The 13319-nt window shown below is 36.9% G+C and overlaps 1 protein-coding gene across 1 annotated transcript in view; it reads right to left on the bottom strand.

Moving 5' to 3' along the window:
* Positions 1-2288: 2288 nt before the first annotated feature.
* Positions 2289-13319, bottom strand: part of HGD (homogentisate 1,2-dioxygenase) — a 35621-nt gene continuing 24590 nt past the window's right edge. The window contains exons 10-14 of the mRNA XM_026713369.2: positions 8288-8412; positions 6276-6380; positions 5899-6025; positions 4639-4820; positions 2289-2554 (exon numbers count right to left, since the gene is read on the bottom strand). Of these exons, the coding sequence (XP_026569154.1) occupies positions 2429-2554; positions 4639-4820; positions 5899-6025; positions 6276-6380; positions 8288-8412 (665 nt within the window). The 3' untranslated portion in view covers positions 2289-2428. The remainder of the gene's footprint in view (positions 2555-4638; positions 4821-5898; positions 6026-6275; positions 6381-8287; positions 8413-13319) is intronic.

Genomic DNA, 13319 nt, shown 5'->3' on the forward strand with positions numbered 1-13319 from the left:
CTATGAGCATTCAAATGCTTCCAAGTGGTACAGACTGTGGCAGTGAGGACAATTCGTGGGCCCCCTAGGTGGCCCATGTAACACCACTACTCTGTGAACTGCCTTACTGTGGGTTTGCTTCCAGGTACAATTCAAAGTGTTGATTATTATCTTTAAAACCCTGCATGGGATTTAAGCTGGCACAAGTTTAGGTTACTTGATCAACTGTCTCACCCCATTTGTACTGGCAGAGGAGGTATGCTGTGGGCCAGCCAAGGAATCCCAGTTGGCACAGTCCAGAAGAAGAGTCTTCTCTGCTGTGGCTCCTGCCCTTTGGAACATTGTGCCACTTGCGATGAGATTGGCTCCCTCTCTTCTGGCCTTCTGTAAGGGCCTGACGACCTTGCTCTGCCAGATGGCTTGGTGCCCCAACAGGGGTAAAGAGGCAATCCCATTTCCCCACTGCACATCCTGTCTTTCCTTTCCCATTTTTAACTAAAATTCTATTTTTCATTGTAGTTTCTATTTTTCTTGTCTTAGAAATATTTTTCTTTTATTATTTTAATGCTTTTAATGTTGTAGGCCACTCAGTCACTTTGAAACGAGATAGGCAGCAAATAAAGTTAATAAATGTGGGTGTTTTTCAATCTGTAGCAATATACAGCCCTAATAAACACCATTTTAATTTAAATGATGGGCATGGTAGTAGTAGTTAAGACATATGTCTGTATATAGATCTTTTTCAAAACCATGAAAGTGTTTGCATCCACTTTCCTGTATTCTAATTTCAGGATAAGCTATCGTGTGGAAATATCTCTGAGGGTTTAGCAGTGTGTGAATAAACTTATCAACATTCATCCCTGCTATTCCCTAAATAAATTATTCTAGCCTATCTAGCTCTTTCCTAATGACAATCAGAAAGGCAACGTCTTTACTTGAGTTGCAGTTGCAACCCCTTACAAAAGGAGAGGTCCTCCCATTCTCACATTCTTGGGAAGAGAGTCTTCATCAGTGCCCTCTGGTTGCCATCTGGAGCACATTTTAATAATCTCAATCCAACCATGTAGGTCTCAATTCAAATAATGTTCTTGACCAGCCTTGAAGTCTCTTCTCACAGCATCAGTTCTAGCTAACTGTCCAGAGCTGGAATGCATTGCAGAATTTTTTTGGGGGGAATGTTTTTCTCTGCAGTCCTTGTCTTGATCTAGCGGACCATATTCAGTTCTTACCTGTACTCTCTCCTTCATCCCCAACCCTACATTTGACCCTACTATGTTTTGGAGTTACCTTGTTGACAAGTAAAATTGTAATCCTCTTCACCTAATCTTTTCTCCAAGTTCTACTAGACTGGAAAGAATTTTAAAAAGGCACCTATAATATAAAATATAAAAAGAAGCAAGTAATTAAGAATACATACAGGTGGCCTAGATTTTTAGATGCTGTGATGAAAGTTAAAAGTCAGAACCACTTAGATTAACAAAGGATGCTAGGGACAACAAAAAAGGCTCCTTCAGATACATTTAAAATAATAAAATGGAAAAAATGGTATTCCAGTAATTTGGGGTAATAAAGTAGAATTATTCAGTTCCTATTTTAGCTTGAACTTTCTAGCAAGAGTTCCACCAGCAATTGGGAAAAGCAGGATTCCAGCTGACGCTTAATAGAATTTTAGGGAACATATGCTAACCTTGATATAATATAAAGTTCCAGATTACATGGACTGTATCATATGTTCCTGATACCACTTCTCTCTCCACATTCCCCCATTACATTTCGGTCTGCCATTCAGACTCTGTCTTTCTCCTTTTTCTTTCCTGATCCTTTCCAATCCACCTTTTCTGCAATTTTGGGCCATAGCACCTTTTTTCTCTGAATTTTGATTTTTGATTTACTGTTTCAGCAAACCATACATGTTCCAAGAAGAACCAAAAAGATGCTGTTTCTCTCTTTTACTCCCCCACCACCACTAATTTTTCTTCCTAGCCTCTGTGCTTTTTCCTAAAAACGAAGTGGACTAGTAGCCCTGAAAATGAGCCTGGTGAGTTAATTGCATTCTTTCCTGATGAAACATAAATTACAGCTATTTTCTTTTGCAAAAGAGATGGGCAGCAGAAATATCTGCTGTGTTGTGTAGAGAATTAAACTGAACATAAACATAGATTTGTTTCAAAATGAGAGATTATGCATCCCTCCCTAAATGGCAATTTCTCACTCTAGAGCTCAATGATATATTATGTATCTGAGAAATCACCTCATAAAAGATGTTACAGATATTCCCAATTTCATAATGGTCAGTTTTACATCAACAGTTCACATTGGTGATTTTAATTTTTCAGATGCTAGACGTTCATTCTTGCAAATGTTTATACAAAATGGTTAAGATATTGTTCCATGATTTTCTTGAACTACTTGGGAATGAAGAAATTGGATGTGGATACTTATGGTATCTTCATTTACATTTGGCATTAAAATTGATTTTCAGCGCTTCCCAACATTTGTAGTAATTCTTATCCAAGGTGGTTTTCAGCCCCCACTTGGTCACAGCCAAGCTAAAGGAAGATTCAAACATGAAGGCCTTGGGGAAAAAAACAGAAGGCATAAGTAAGTAGAACAGTATTTGTTTTGAATGAAATGGACAAAAAAATTACCACTTTGCCTATTGTACACTATTAACTAATTTGAGTGTTGTTATTGCTATTTTTGCTTTTATCATATGTTGGTGCTCATTTTATCATTTGGCTCCAGAGGTGGTATTCAGCAGGTTCTGACCAGTTCTGAAGAACCGGTAGCAGAAATTTTGAGTAGCTCGGAGAACTGGCAAATACCACCTCTGACTGGAGAGTTTACAGTATCCTTCCCCTGTCACACCCACCAAACAGAATTGGTAGTAAAAAAAAATTGAATCCCACCACTTTTTGGCTTGTTATATTTTATATAATTTTGCAAAGAAGTTAGATTTTAATATGAAATAAAATGTTAGAAAAACTAGGAATTATTGAGCTGATAGACAAAAAATTAGTTTATGAACATATCTTAACTAAAACAAGTTTAGTAGGAAGTGCTACTGTGCAATGAAATGGGCTATTCCATGAGCTCAGTGGACCACAAGTATTCATATGAGAATTGCAAAGATTTGTAGTTTTGTAACAGTTTAAAATTGTAATAGGAAATATTTTCTTTAATAAATTTGATGCTTACGGTGTCAGTGTATAAAATAAAAGTGATGATTTACATACAATCAGAGTTAAAAGCAGACATGCTGAAATAAACTATTAAAACACTTTTTACAAATATGTATTTAGGGTCTTATGAAAGAGCAAATTGTTGGTTTCCTCAGCTCAGCATAAAATGAGGAATATAGGCAGATTTCCTCATTAGAACTCCAACTAGCTGTGCTTCCATTCATGCATACAGTTCTCTTTAGAATTGTCAACACAACTGCCACTATCTATATTTTTTCCCATCTTAATATTCCAAAAAGTTATGAGATTATAAACTTTTTTTTTTTCTGAGAAAAGAAAAGGCTCTCAGTTTCAGTGTGGGCAGGATGAGTCCCAGCAGATTTTACTCTGCTCATCATTGCCATTTATAAGGGGTGGTACTCATCTCCATTTCAAGGGCCATTGAGTCAGCGCTGTCCAAAGAATTTTTGTGGTCACATGGCCAGCATGACATCAGGGAATGCTGTTACCACTGAAGAGATATCTATTTATGTACTTGCATTTGCATGCTTTCAAACTGCTAGGTGGGCAGGAGCCAGGCAAATAACAGGAGTCGCCCTGTCACATGGTGCTCGGGTCTTGAACCAGGTTGTCAGCTTACCAGCCAACAAGTCCAGGGTCCTAACCACTGAGATATGTGGGTAGCTGTCATAGCCCCATTGGAGGAAGCCAGGGGCTGAGGACGATGCTGTCCCAGGCCACGTAGGCATTGGGGGAGGTGGTCAACTGGATGGAGAGCTGTTTGCTCTCACAGACATAGGGGAGGATGGACTGCTGAAAGGCAGTGGTGCTGACAGAGTAGATCTCCTCTGATGAAGAACAGCTGCCGCCTCTACTCAATCCAAGGGCATGGAGCATAGGCGAGCTCAGAGAAGGGCTATGAGGTTACTCAAGAAAAGGTGGCCCCATCCCTCCTCGCAAGAAACTGGAGTGGATTGTCTTGAGAAGCTGTGGGGAGTTAGTCTTTGCCAGGAACAATAGTTTGTTTTGGCTTACACTTCCCGGCTTTGACTAGTGCCTTTTGTCTTGCCTTGCCATGCCTTGAAGACTGCCTTTTGCCTTTTCTGTCCTTGAGAACTGCCTTTTGCTTTGTACCTTGCCTTTGCTCTGAGGACTGTGCCTCGCCTTTGCCTTGTGGACTATAGTTTGCCTCATGGACTCACCTGGGTGGACTGGACCTGGAACCCTAGACCTTGCTGTGAGCGTGCTCCTATTCTGTGGATTTTTTTGTTATATGCAGGCTGTTGTTTGGGGGACTGAGGCTGGCTGCTTTCTGGGTAGTGTGAGGTAGAACCTTACTGGTCATTGGATGGCCATTTGTTGGAACATTTTCTTAGAGCAATAAAAGACTTTCTAGGCCTGCCTTGCCTTAACCACCTGGGTCATAACATCAACTTCCACATTAATGTGAAAATTCTTAGATTTTCCAAATGCTTACCATAGTTCCCTCTGCAATTTTCTCAGGCTCCTGCTTGCTTGTGCTGGCCTTCTTAAAACATTCAGCATCTGGTCCATGCGGTATCATCATGCTATGCAGGGTGACTCCTCCTGGTAAAAATCCTTGTTCCTTTGCTTCATAACTCCCTTTGATCAAGCCCATAAATTCACTCATACAGTTTCCTGTGAATTTTTTAAAAGAAAAATTATTTAAATTTATTGAGATTTGATCTATTAAATTGTAGTAGCTTAAGTCTGGCCTGACTTTGAAACATATGAAAAGAGACCACTACAAATTTGGTATTAGCATTTAGTTGTACAGAACCAGAACTGTCCAAAGTCACACTGGGTGTTGTTTTTCAGAAGAAGCAAACAGCAGGATGGATATTTCTTCCTTCCCTTCACTTTAGTATATTCTGTATTTCCAGGAATTGGAATTTGCAGCCCTTTATCAGGGATCTTTCAGGCATCTGGCCTAGTTATAAAATTCTGTTAGTAAGTTTTCTGTATCTTCAAATACAGATAACCCTCGACTTATAATAATAATTAACTCTGGAATTACAGCTGCAAATTGTTGGGTTGTAAGTCAAGGCAGCACATCATTAGATTTGAAATTGCAACCATTTTTTTTACAGTTCTTAAATAAATTTTGTTGTTAAGCAAATCCATTTCTCCCAATACTCTTTTTGCCATAAACTGGAAGTAAATGCCAGAAACTATCAGAAAATGTCACAAAATGTGGTCACGTAACTGAAGAGCACTGCAAATGGCTATAAAGGTGAGGCAGTTGCCCAATATCCCAAATGAAAATGTGTGTGCACGGCTGATATAGCTCTGAAAACCAGTCACAAGTAGGTTTGGTGTAGGAGAAGGAGAAGCAGAGCCTGGGGGCAGTGTCAAGAGAGGCATCAGCTTGGAGTCATTGCGTTCCCATAAGTGGTCCAAGTACAGCCTCTCTTGAATTCTATTCACTTTTATCTAGTGCCAATTTAGAGGTGACCTTTGACTAGATTCTTAGGTATAAATTTATATGATCTGAAGAGAAACCAGAGTATTACTTCTCAGACTTTTGGCTAAGATCAAGTGTAGCATCTTAGGTATAGGCATAAGCAATAAAACAGCATAAGTGGAACTTAACACACAGTCCTGATTTTTTCCCCCAACATTTGAGGTGCTCTGTCATAACTTTGAGCAATTGTTAAGTGACTGTAAGTCAAGAACTATCTATGTGAAATCCACACAGCAAAAATGACATACATACTGTGATAATAAGGTGGACGGAAAGTGTTGTTGGCCACAGCCCAGCGGGGTGGAAATATAACAAAATCTGCAACTGCCACTCCAGGACGGTTTGATTTTGCAGTTAAGACAGTAAAGATGGAAGGATCCTAAAAAAAAAGTGGGGTGTGGGGAATTGGCCATTATTAAAACAATTGTGCTAATCTGAAAAATCAAAAAACATTTAAGGCAAATTCGGAGTCATAATTGTAAATCATAATTAAATCTCTTTGATTTCCGTGTAAATTACAAAGCAGAAGCTTATAATTTATTTGAGGCTTCCTGAAATCAGAAGTCTGCTTTGTTTAATTCAAAAGGACTAACCAAAGTATTCTAAGAGCAGAATTATCAAGAACTTACTGCATGATCAAAAGCCACAGAATTTATGGCCATGAAATTGCTGAGATTGTACTTGTATGGCGTATAATTCCCATGCCAAGCCACAACGTTGAAGGGAGAGCAGTTCTGAAAGATTAAACAACACACCTATCTTAAGACATGGAAAGTGTCTGTTAATCCAAAACCACATTAAAAAAATATACTGGGCGGGAGGGGAGACCACAGGAGCTGACAACATAGATAAAAGCATACAGTAAATTTATAATACAAATTACCATTTCAGTATAACTATAATGAAATACAGCAGCAGCAGCCGTATTTTTCAGTTTTTCCAAAGGGACTCCACCTCGGGAGTGTAACATTGGTATTTTCCTTAAAAGCATTATCTGCCAGTAATGCTCCTCATCCATTGATAATTAACCAGCAGAAGCAAACTGGAAAACCAGCAACTCATTTCGTTGACTCCCATAGTTCCAATAAAGTAACCTGGTTCTAAATGTTAATAAAACAAAGGAGATCACTGTAAACTTTAGAAAGCTGGCATAGTCTTACTACACTCAGTATCAAGCCTGCAGCTGTAGAGATGGTCAACAGTATCGAGTATCTGGGGGTGAAAGTAATTAACAATCTGAACTGGTCTCTCCACATGTCATCCTTAGTGAAGTGTACAAACCAGTGTCTGCATTCCCTGCGTCAGATGAGGAGAGCAGATCTTTCTCCTTCTGTCCTGGCCACTTTTTACTGAATGTTGTGGCCTGTTGGCCCAATGGCCCCTCCAGCAGCCGAGTCAGAGGAAGAGGAGGAAGCATGGGAGTCAGGGTCAGCATCAGGGCAACCTGGGAGCTCCTAGCGGGGAAGTGGGAATGGAGCTGGTAGAGAGACAGACAGAGTCAGAGCCTGGGCCATCCATCATCCCTCAGATGGAGTATGTTCAGCAGTTTTTAAATGTTGAGTATTTGCTGAAAAGAAATATTTAGGGAAAGCAGAGCACTCTGCTTGAAGATAATAAACAGAGCATTTGTGGTATGGGATGGACTAGTATTTTGTTGTAAAACTCATATCTAATTTCTGATTGACAAAAATAAGAGTAATGATTAATGCAAAGATGCATAAATATAGGAAGAAACAAGTTATAAAAGTGTCAATAGAATTTAGAAGTAGGAAAACATTTATTTCAATGTACATAGATGTCCATCTCACTTATATGTCTGACTAGAATCATGGAGCTGGGTCATGAAGCCAGGTGGCCAGTCCTGTTCAGGGCAGTAATCCATATTAAAGCATCTTAGACAGACACAGAGAGATTTGAACACATTCAGCAAAAGGGAACCCACCACTGGAATAGGTGGTTGCACTGTCATACAGATAGACCTCAGTTTGTGTCAAAAATTTCCATTGCTAAGCCAAGAGAGTTTTCAAGCAGGTTTTGCTCCATTTCTACTACCTTTTTTGTCACAGTTAAGTAAATTGCTGAAATTAATTTAGCACTGGTGACATGGCTGTTAAATGAATTTGGCTTCCCCATTGACTTTCTTGAAAGAAAATTGCAAAAGGTGATCCACGTGAAACTAGGATAGTGCAACCATCATCAATGCATATATTCCTCTTCCATCATTGATACTATTCCAGTTATACTAGCTCTTTCTGCAGCTAGTCACAGATTCTGCTTTAAACTTGACTTGCACCTCACCTTAATCCCTTGTTTTTACTGTTAATTATGTTTAAATGTAATAAAAGCAAGTGCTTCAATTTCTCTGAAAAAAAATATACTGTGTGGAGGGGGCCTTATATTTTTCTATCAGTTAAAGCAGAAAATGTGTGGGGTTTTAAAATATTTTTTAGTTCCTCTACCCAAAAAATGAATTTCAGTGTTGAGTTCCAGAAGCGTTCAGCTTTGTTTCAAGTTAAAAAATGCTTTGAAGAAACATTCACTTGTTTTGAAGAAAAGCCTAGCTGTGGGCTAGGTTAATATCTGAACCTCTCCAAAGTAATTTTTAATGAAACTCTTAATTCTCTGTATTCTAATTTCCCACCTGTTTTGCCTCAAAGAGTTTCCCTTGGTACTTGGTGATCACTGAGTAACCCTCAGCTGTTTGGCCTTCTTCGTACCAGGCGACCGGCACAAGGAAGTCTCGTGGATTAGCTAATCCATTGGCTCCTAAAAAAAAATCATAAAGGCTTTGAAACCATTTGTATATTTGAAATTTGAGATCAGTCTAATCATGGTCACTTGATAGTTTACCATTAGACACACTAAAAACACAACTTTAAAGAATAAAATTCACAATAAAAATTTCATAAAAAGTAGTCAACTGCAAGGTCTAAAATTCAAATAAAATTCATATAAAACAATGTGAATTAAAATAAATTTTATTTTAGTGTGAAGACCAGTTAAGCCATCCAGGAGAGGGCATTCCATAAATAGGGTGCTCCTATAGAAAAAGCTCTCCCCTATTAAGAGGGCCTCATTAGATGATCTTTAAGTCCAGTTAAGAGTTTTACAAGAAAAGAAAGCCCTGGGCTTCCGGTTTGAAGTCTCTTCGGTGACAGACAGAAATCTGCAATCGTGCGCGGTTTTGGTATGGGCTCGCTGCAGGAGTGCCCCGAGCCGGCTGCTTTCAGGGCTAAGCCACTCTGTAGAGGTGGTGAAGAGGGGGGGGAGACTGCCAGCAGGGTTGAGGAGAGCTGCATCTCTCCTCCTCAGCTGGCCATTACTCCCTTTCCCGAAGGCGGTTGCAGCGGTGGTCAGAAATGGCCACCACAAAGAAGAACTCGACCGGAAAAGAATGTGCAGGAGGAAGATAAGAAGTGAAAGTTTTGGCTGACCGGGTTAAATTGTAAAAGCAACAACTAAGGTACCCTGGAATTTAAACTTACAAAAAAAATAACATCACTCCCAAAGAAGAGTCAGAAGCAGTGAAGGAAAGTGAAAAGGGAAAGGTTTGGGTTTTTTTTTTCTTCTCTTCCCTTCCCTATACTGACAACTAAGAGACTTAAATAAGAAATCGGAAAAATCCGCTTTGACATTAACAGGCAATTAAGCTGAAAATAAAACAAAATGCCAAAGGGATAATAAAGATTTCTGGACACTAATTTTTTTTTTTCATAAGCAGGAAGGGAGAGAAAAAGAATAAGGGCAGGATCTGGAAGAGGGAGGAGACTGCCTGGAATTAAAAAGAATCTACAGTAAAACTTCAATAAGACTTCTAAAAGATACATTTTGGAAGAAGGCGGAGCCTCCTCGCCAACAGACGGTAGATCGCAACTCTCTGCGGCTATCGTTCGTGCTCTTTCGTCGGAGAGCCCCAATCATCTTGATTAGGGGCTGAAACTGCCTTGGAGGGGCAGCGGAGTAAGAGGAATCAGCAAGCCTGATTGTGGGGAGCCGCATCTCCCCCCCCACTGGGCTTGGCTTTTTTTCCTCCCGAAGACGACTGCAGCGGTGGTCTAAAATGGCCATCCCAAAGAGGATGACTCAGCTCGATTAAGATTTGTGCAGGAGGGAAGAAAGAGGTGGATAACATCTGAACTGGGACAACCGGGCAACATAACCAAATAAAAGTACCCCAGGATCAAGGTAACATAGAATTTTTTAAAAAAGAAAAGTGAGCGGCGAAATTACAAAGGGACAGGAAAAAAAAGAAAAATATTTTTGACAGCTAAATGGGGCTTCGAACCGGGAAAGGAAGAAGCTGGAATTAAAGATTTTATGAAATTGGACTAAAATAATTTGGGAATAAACAAGTAGAAAATTAAAGCTGGACTTAAGATTGTCAAAGAATAATAATAACAACGTTTACAAATTGGAGATGGACTGTGTTGGAATATTGAGGTTCGAAAAATCTTAAATAAAAATAAAGGGGGAAAAAGTGAGGACTTTGTACAATGGAGAGTGTCACCTTTTGATAAAAATTTAGTTCAAATAAAAGGGAAAGCATCTTGTCTTTGAATGAACTGGTGTGGATATAATATTACAGAAATATTGAAACAAAGTAAGAATTCTAGAAAGTGAAAGCAGAACCAGAATAAAAGAGAAAGCAAGGAAGGAAAGACTGTGTGTGGGACTGATTGATGTTTTTGGTATAAACCCTGGACTGGAATAGTTGAGAACTTTAAAAAACTGAAAGAAGAAAGAAGAGTAAAAGTGGTTTCTTTTTGTGGACTTTAATGATCATAAAATATAAGAATGATGATATCTCTTCGGGAATTTAAAATGGAACTTAAAAATATGAGAGAACTACTACAGGAAAGACGCGAATCATTTTGCTCTGTGCTAGAAAAAATGGAAATGGCGATTGAAGAGCAAGAAGAAAGATTCTCAGAGGGGGAGGAGTCGATTCAAGAAGAAGGCATTTTAAATAGACAACACAAAGAACACTACAAAGAAGTGTGAAAAGAAGGAAGGTTAAAAAGTTGAGTTTTAAGAAAGCAATTAAAAGATGGAATACTTGTGAAGTCAGAAAAGGCAGAAAGACTCAGCAGAAAAGGGGAAAGGAGGGTATTAAGAAAGAGATAAATTGGAATGACAAAAGACATTGCGAAAAGAGGGGGAGGAGAAGCAGTAAGAAACAGGCATTTGAAAGAAAGAAACATAGAACTAGTAAAATGTTGAAAAGAAATGGCTTTTTCAGAGATAATGGTTGATGAATTAAAAAGGGGATTCTGCAGGGTGACATGGGGTAATAAGAATATCTTTGCAATTAAAAATACTTAGAAAATAGGGTAATATAGAAACTGATAATTCTTATTAAAAGGGGGGGGGAAATACGCTGTGGAATCCAATTGAAAAGATGTAATGACTAATGGTCTATTGGGAATTAAGATGAGGGAATAAAGGTATATTCTAATCATTAAGGTGTTACACTCAAAATAGTAAAAGAGGGAAAACTTATACTTGTTTTTTTTTTCTTTTTGTGTGGGTGTGTTAAGATCTGTATTAATTTAGAATTTATAAAAAAAAAAATTATAATGGAAAGGGAATATGGCAGACTAAAGAACCAGCTAAATTAATAAGTTTAATATAGATTAATAAAAGCAAGGAGAGACATTGGTAACTTCATTATTATTACTATTAGGCAAATATATATTGTTTATTTTTATTTTTAAAATAAATATTAAAGATTATATTTGAAATAATTGAAATGAAATAAAAAGATGTTTAGATTGAGATTAATGAAAGAATTTAGAATTAAACTTTATTATTATTTATTAGGCAAGTACATATTGTTTATCCTTACGTTTAAAAATAAATACTAAAGGATTATTTTTGAAATAATTGAAATGAAACAAAATTGATTGAGATTAATGAAAGAGGCTAGAATTAATGTGTTTGTTTCTCTCCTTACTGAAAATCTGGAATGGAAAAGGTAATAATAGAATTAAGTATGCATATATCAATGTATAATTTCTGTCATATTTGTATGTAAAGATGATGACCCGGAAATATGTTGTCCACTAAAAAGAGATTTTTGTTTTTAATGTGAAAAACTGAATAAAGTATGTTTAAAAAAAAAGACTTCTAAAAGATACATTTTAACTGAAACTTTGTGACTAAACAGTAACCCCAGGAAGAAAAAGTGAAAAAAAGAGCAAAAAGAAACAGCTTGCGTTTATTTGGATTATTTGGTGATCTTTGGATTCTTGGTTATTACATTTGAATGACTAAAATTAATCGGGTGATTGTTTAAAAATTTATACAATGGTACTACTTCTGGATGAATTGAAAATGGAACTTAAAAAGTACAAAGAAGATGGACAAGAAGGGAAGGGTTCTTTTGGCTTCATTTTTCAATTCTTAGAAATTGAGATTTGGAACTATGAGAAACAACAAGAAATGCCTGCAGAACAAGAAGATTGGGACAAAGAAAAAGCCATCTTTAATGAGCAAGTAATTTTATGTGGGGAAGAAAAAGGAAAGGGGGGAAAGAGAATGGAGAATTTAAGACTTAAAAAAAACAACCAAAGAAAAATAATTCAAAAAATAAGTATAATACTGGAAAGCAACAGAAAAGGGGAATACAGAAGAGAGAAATAGAGGTAGAAAGACAAGGGGGTAAAAAGGGGAGAGAGACGAGAGGGAAGAAGGAAAGGAAAAGAAGTTACAAAGGACCGGAACAAGATATAGAGAAACAGGACCTATTTAGAGATAATGGGTGAAAATTTAACTGAAAAAGGGATTCTGTAAAGGTACATAAGATTGTATTGTTATATTAGTAATAGAAATAACTTTAGAAAATTGGAAACAATGTATGATTAAAATGAGGGATAAAATAGTGTAATTTAGTGAAATGTTTGATAATAAAATAAGTGAAATAAAATAAATGAGAAAATTGAACTAGGAAGGAACGGGAACATCTTAATTAGTTAATGTTTTATAAAATATAAGTGAAGAGGGGGAGAATTAATTATGGAAGGCTTATAATTGTTCCCATAGAAGTATGATATTTAATTGAAAAGTAATGGTAAAAAAGTTAAGATTTTAATGAATATTAATATTAATGATAGAATTGAATTGGAATGGAATGTGTTGTTTTAATTGCATACATTTATAATTTTTTCTTTTTTTAAGAATACAGTGTGTATTTTAAGAATGTACCAAGCAGAATCCGAATAGAAGTTATGTATTATATTGAATGTTATAACTTTAGGGTATATATCGAAGCCTAAATAAGAGTTAAATGGATAAACTTAAAAGATATAAAGGCGTCATACTCCAATCAGTAACTACAGGAGAAATTTTGTTTAATGAGAAAAGATAATAGATAATTGAAACAGGACAGACAAAAAATATAAATATAATGATTTGAATTGAGATGAGATAATTAAAATAAAATTGAGAAAATTAAAAGAGGGGAGAAGCTATGCTGAAAATGTAAAATAGTAATAAGATATGGAATAGAATATAAAAATGAGCATGAAGTCGAATTTGTGTCTGTACAAAGAAATGTAACCTGGGATTATGCTACTTTCAAAAAATATGTTTTATTTGTAGTTTTTTTCTTTGTGAAAACAAATAAAATTTACAAAAAAAAAGAAAAGAAAAGAAAGCCCTTTGGGTCAGTGGTG

The sequence above is a fragment of the Pseudonaja textilis genome, chromosome 2, assembly GCF_049901715.1.
Source record: "Pseudonaja textilis isolate UNSWEBS1 chromosome 2, rPseTex1.2, whole genome shotgun sequence".
NCBI lineage: Eukaryota > Metazoa > Chordata > Lepidosauria > Squamata > Elapidae > Pseudonaja > Pseudonaja textilis.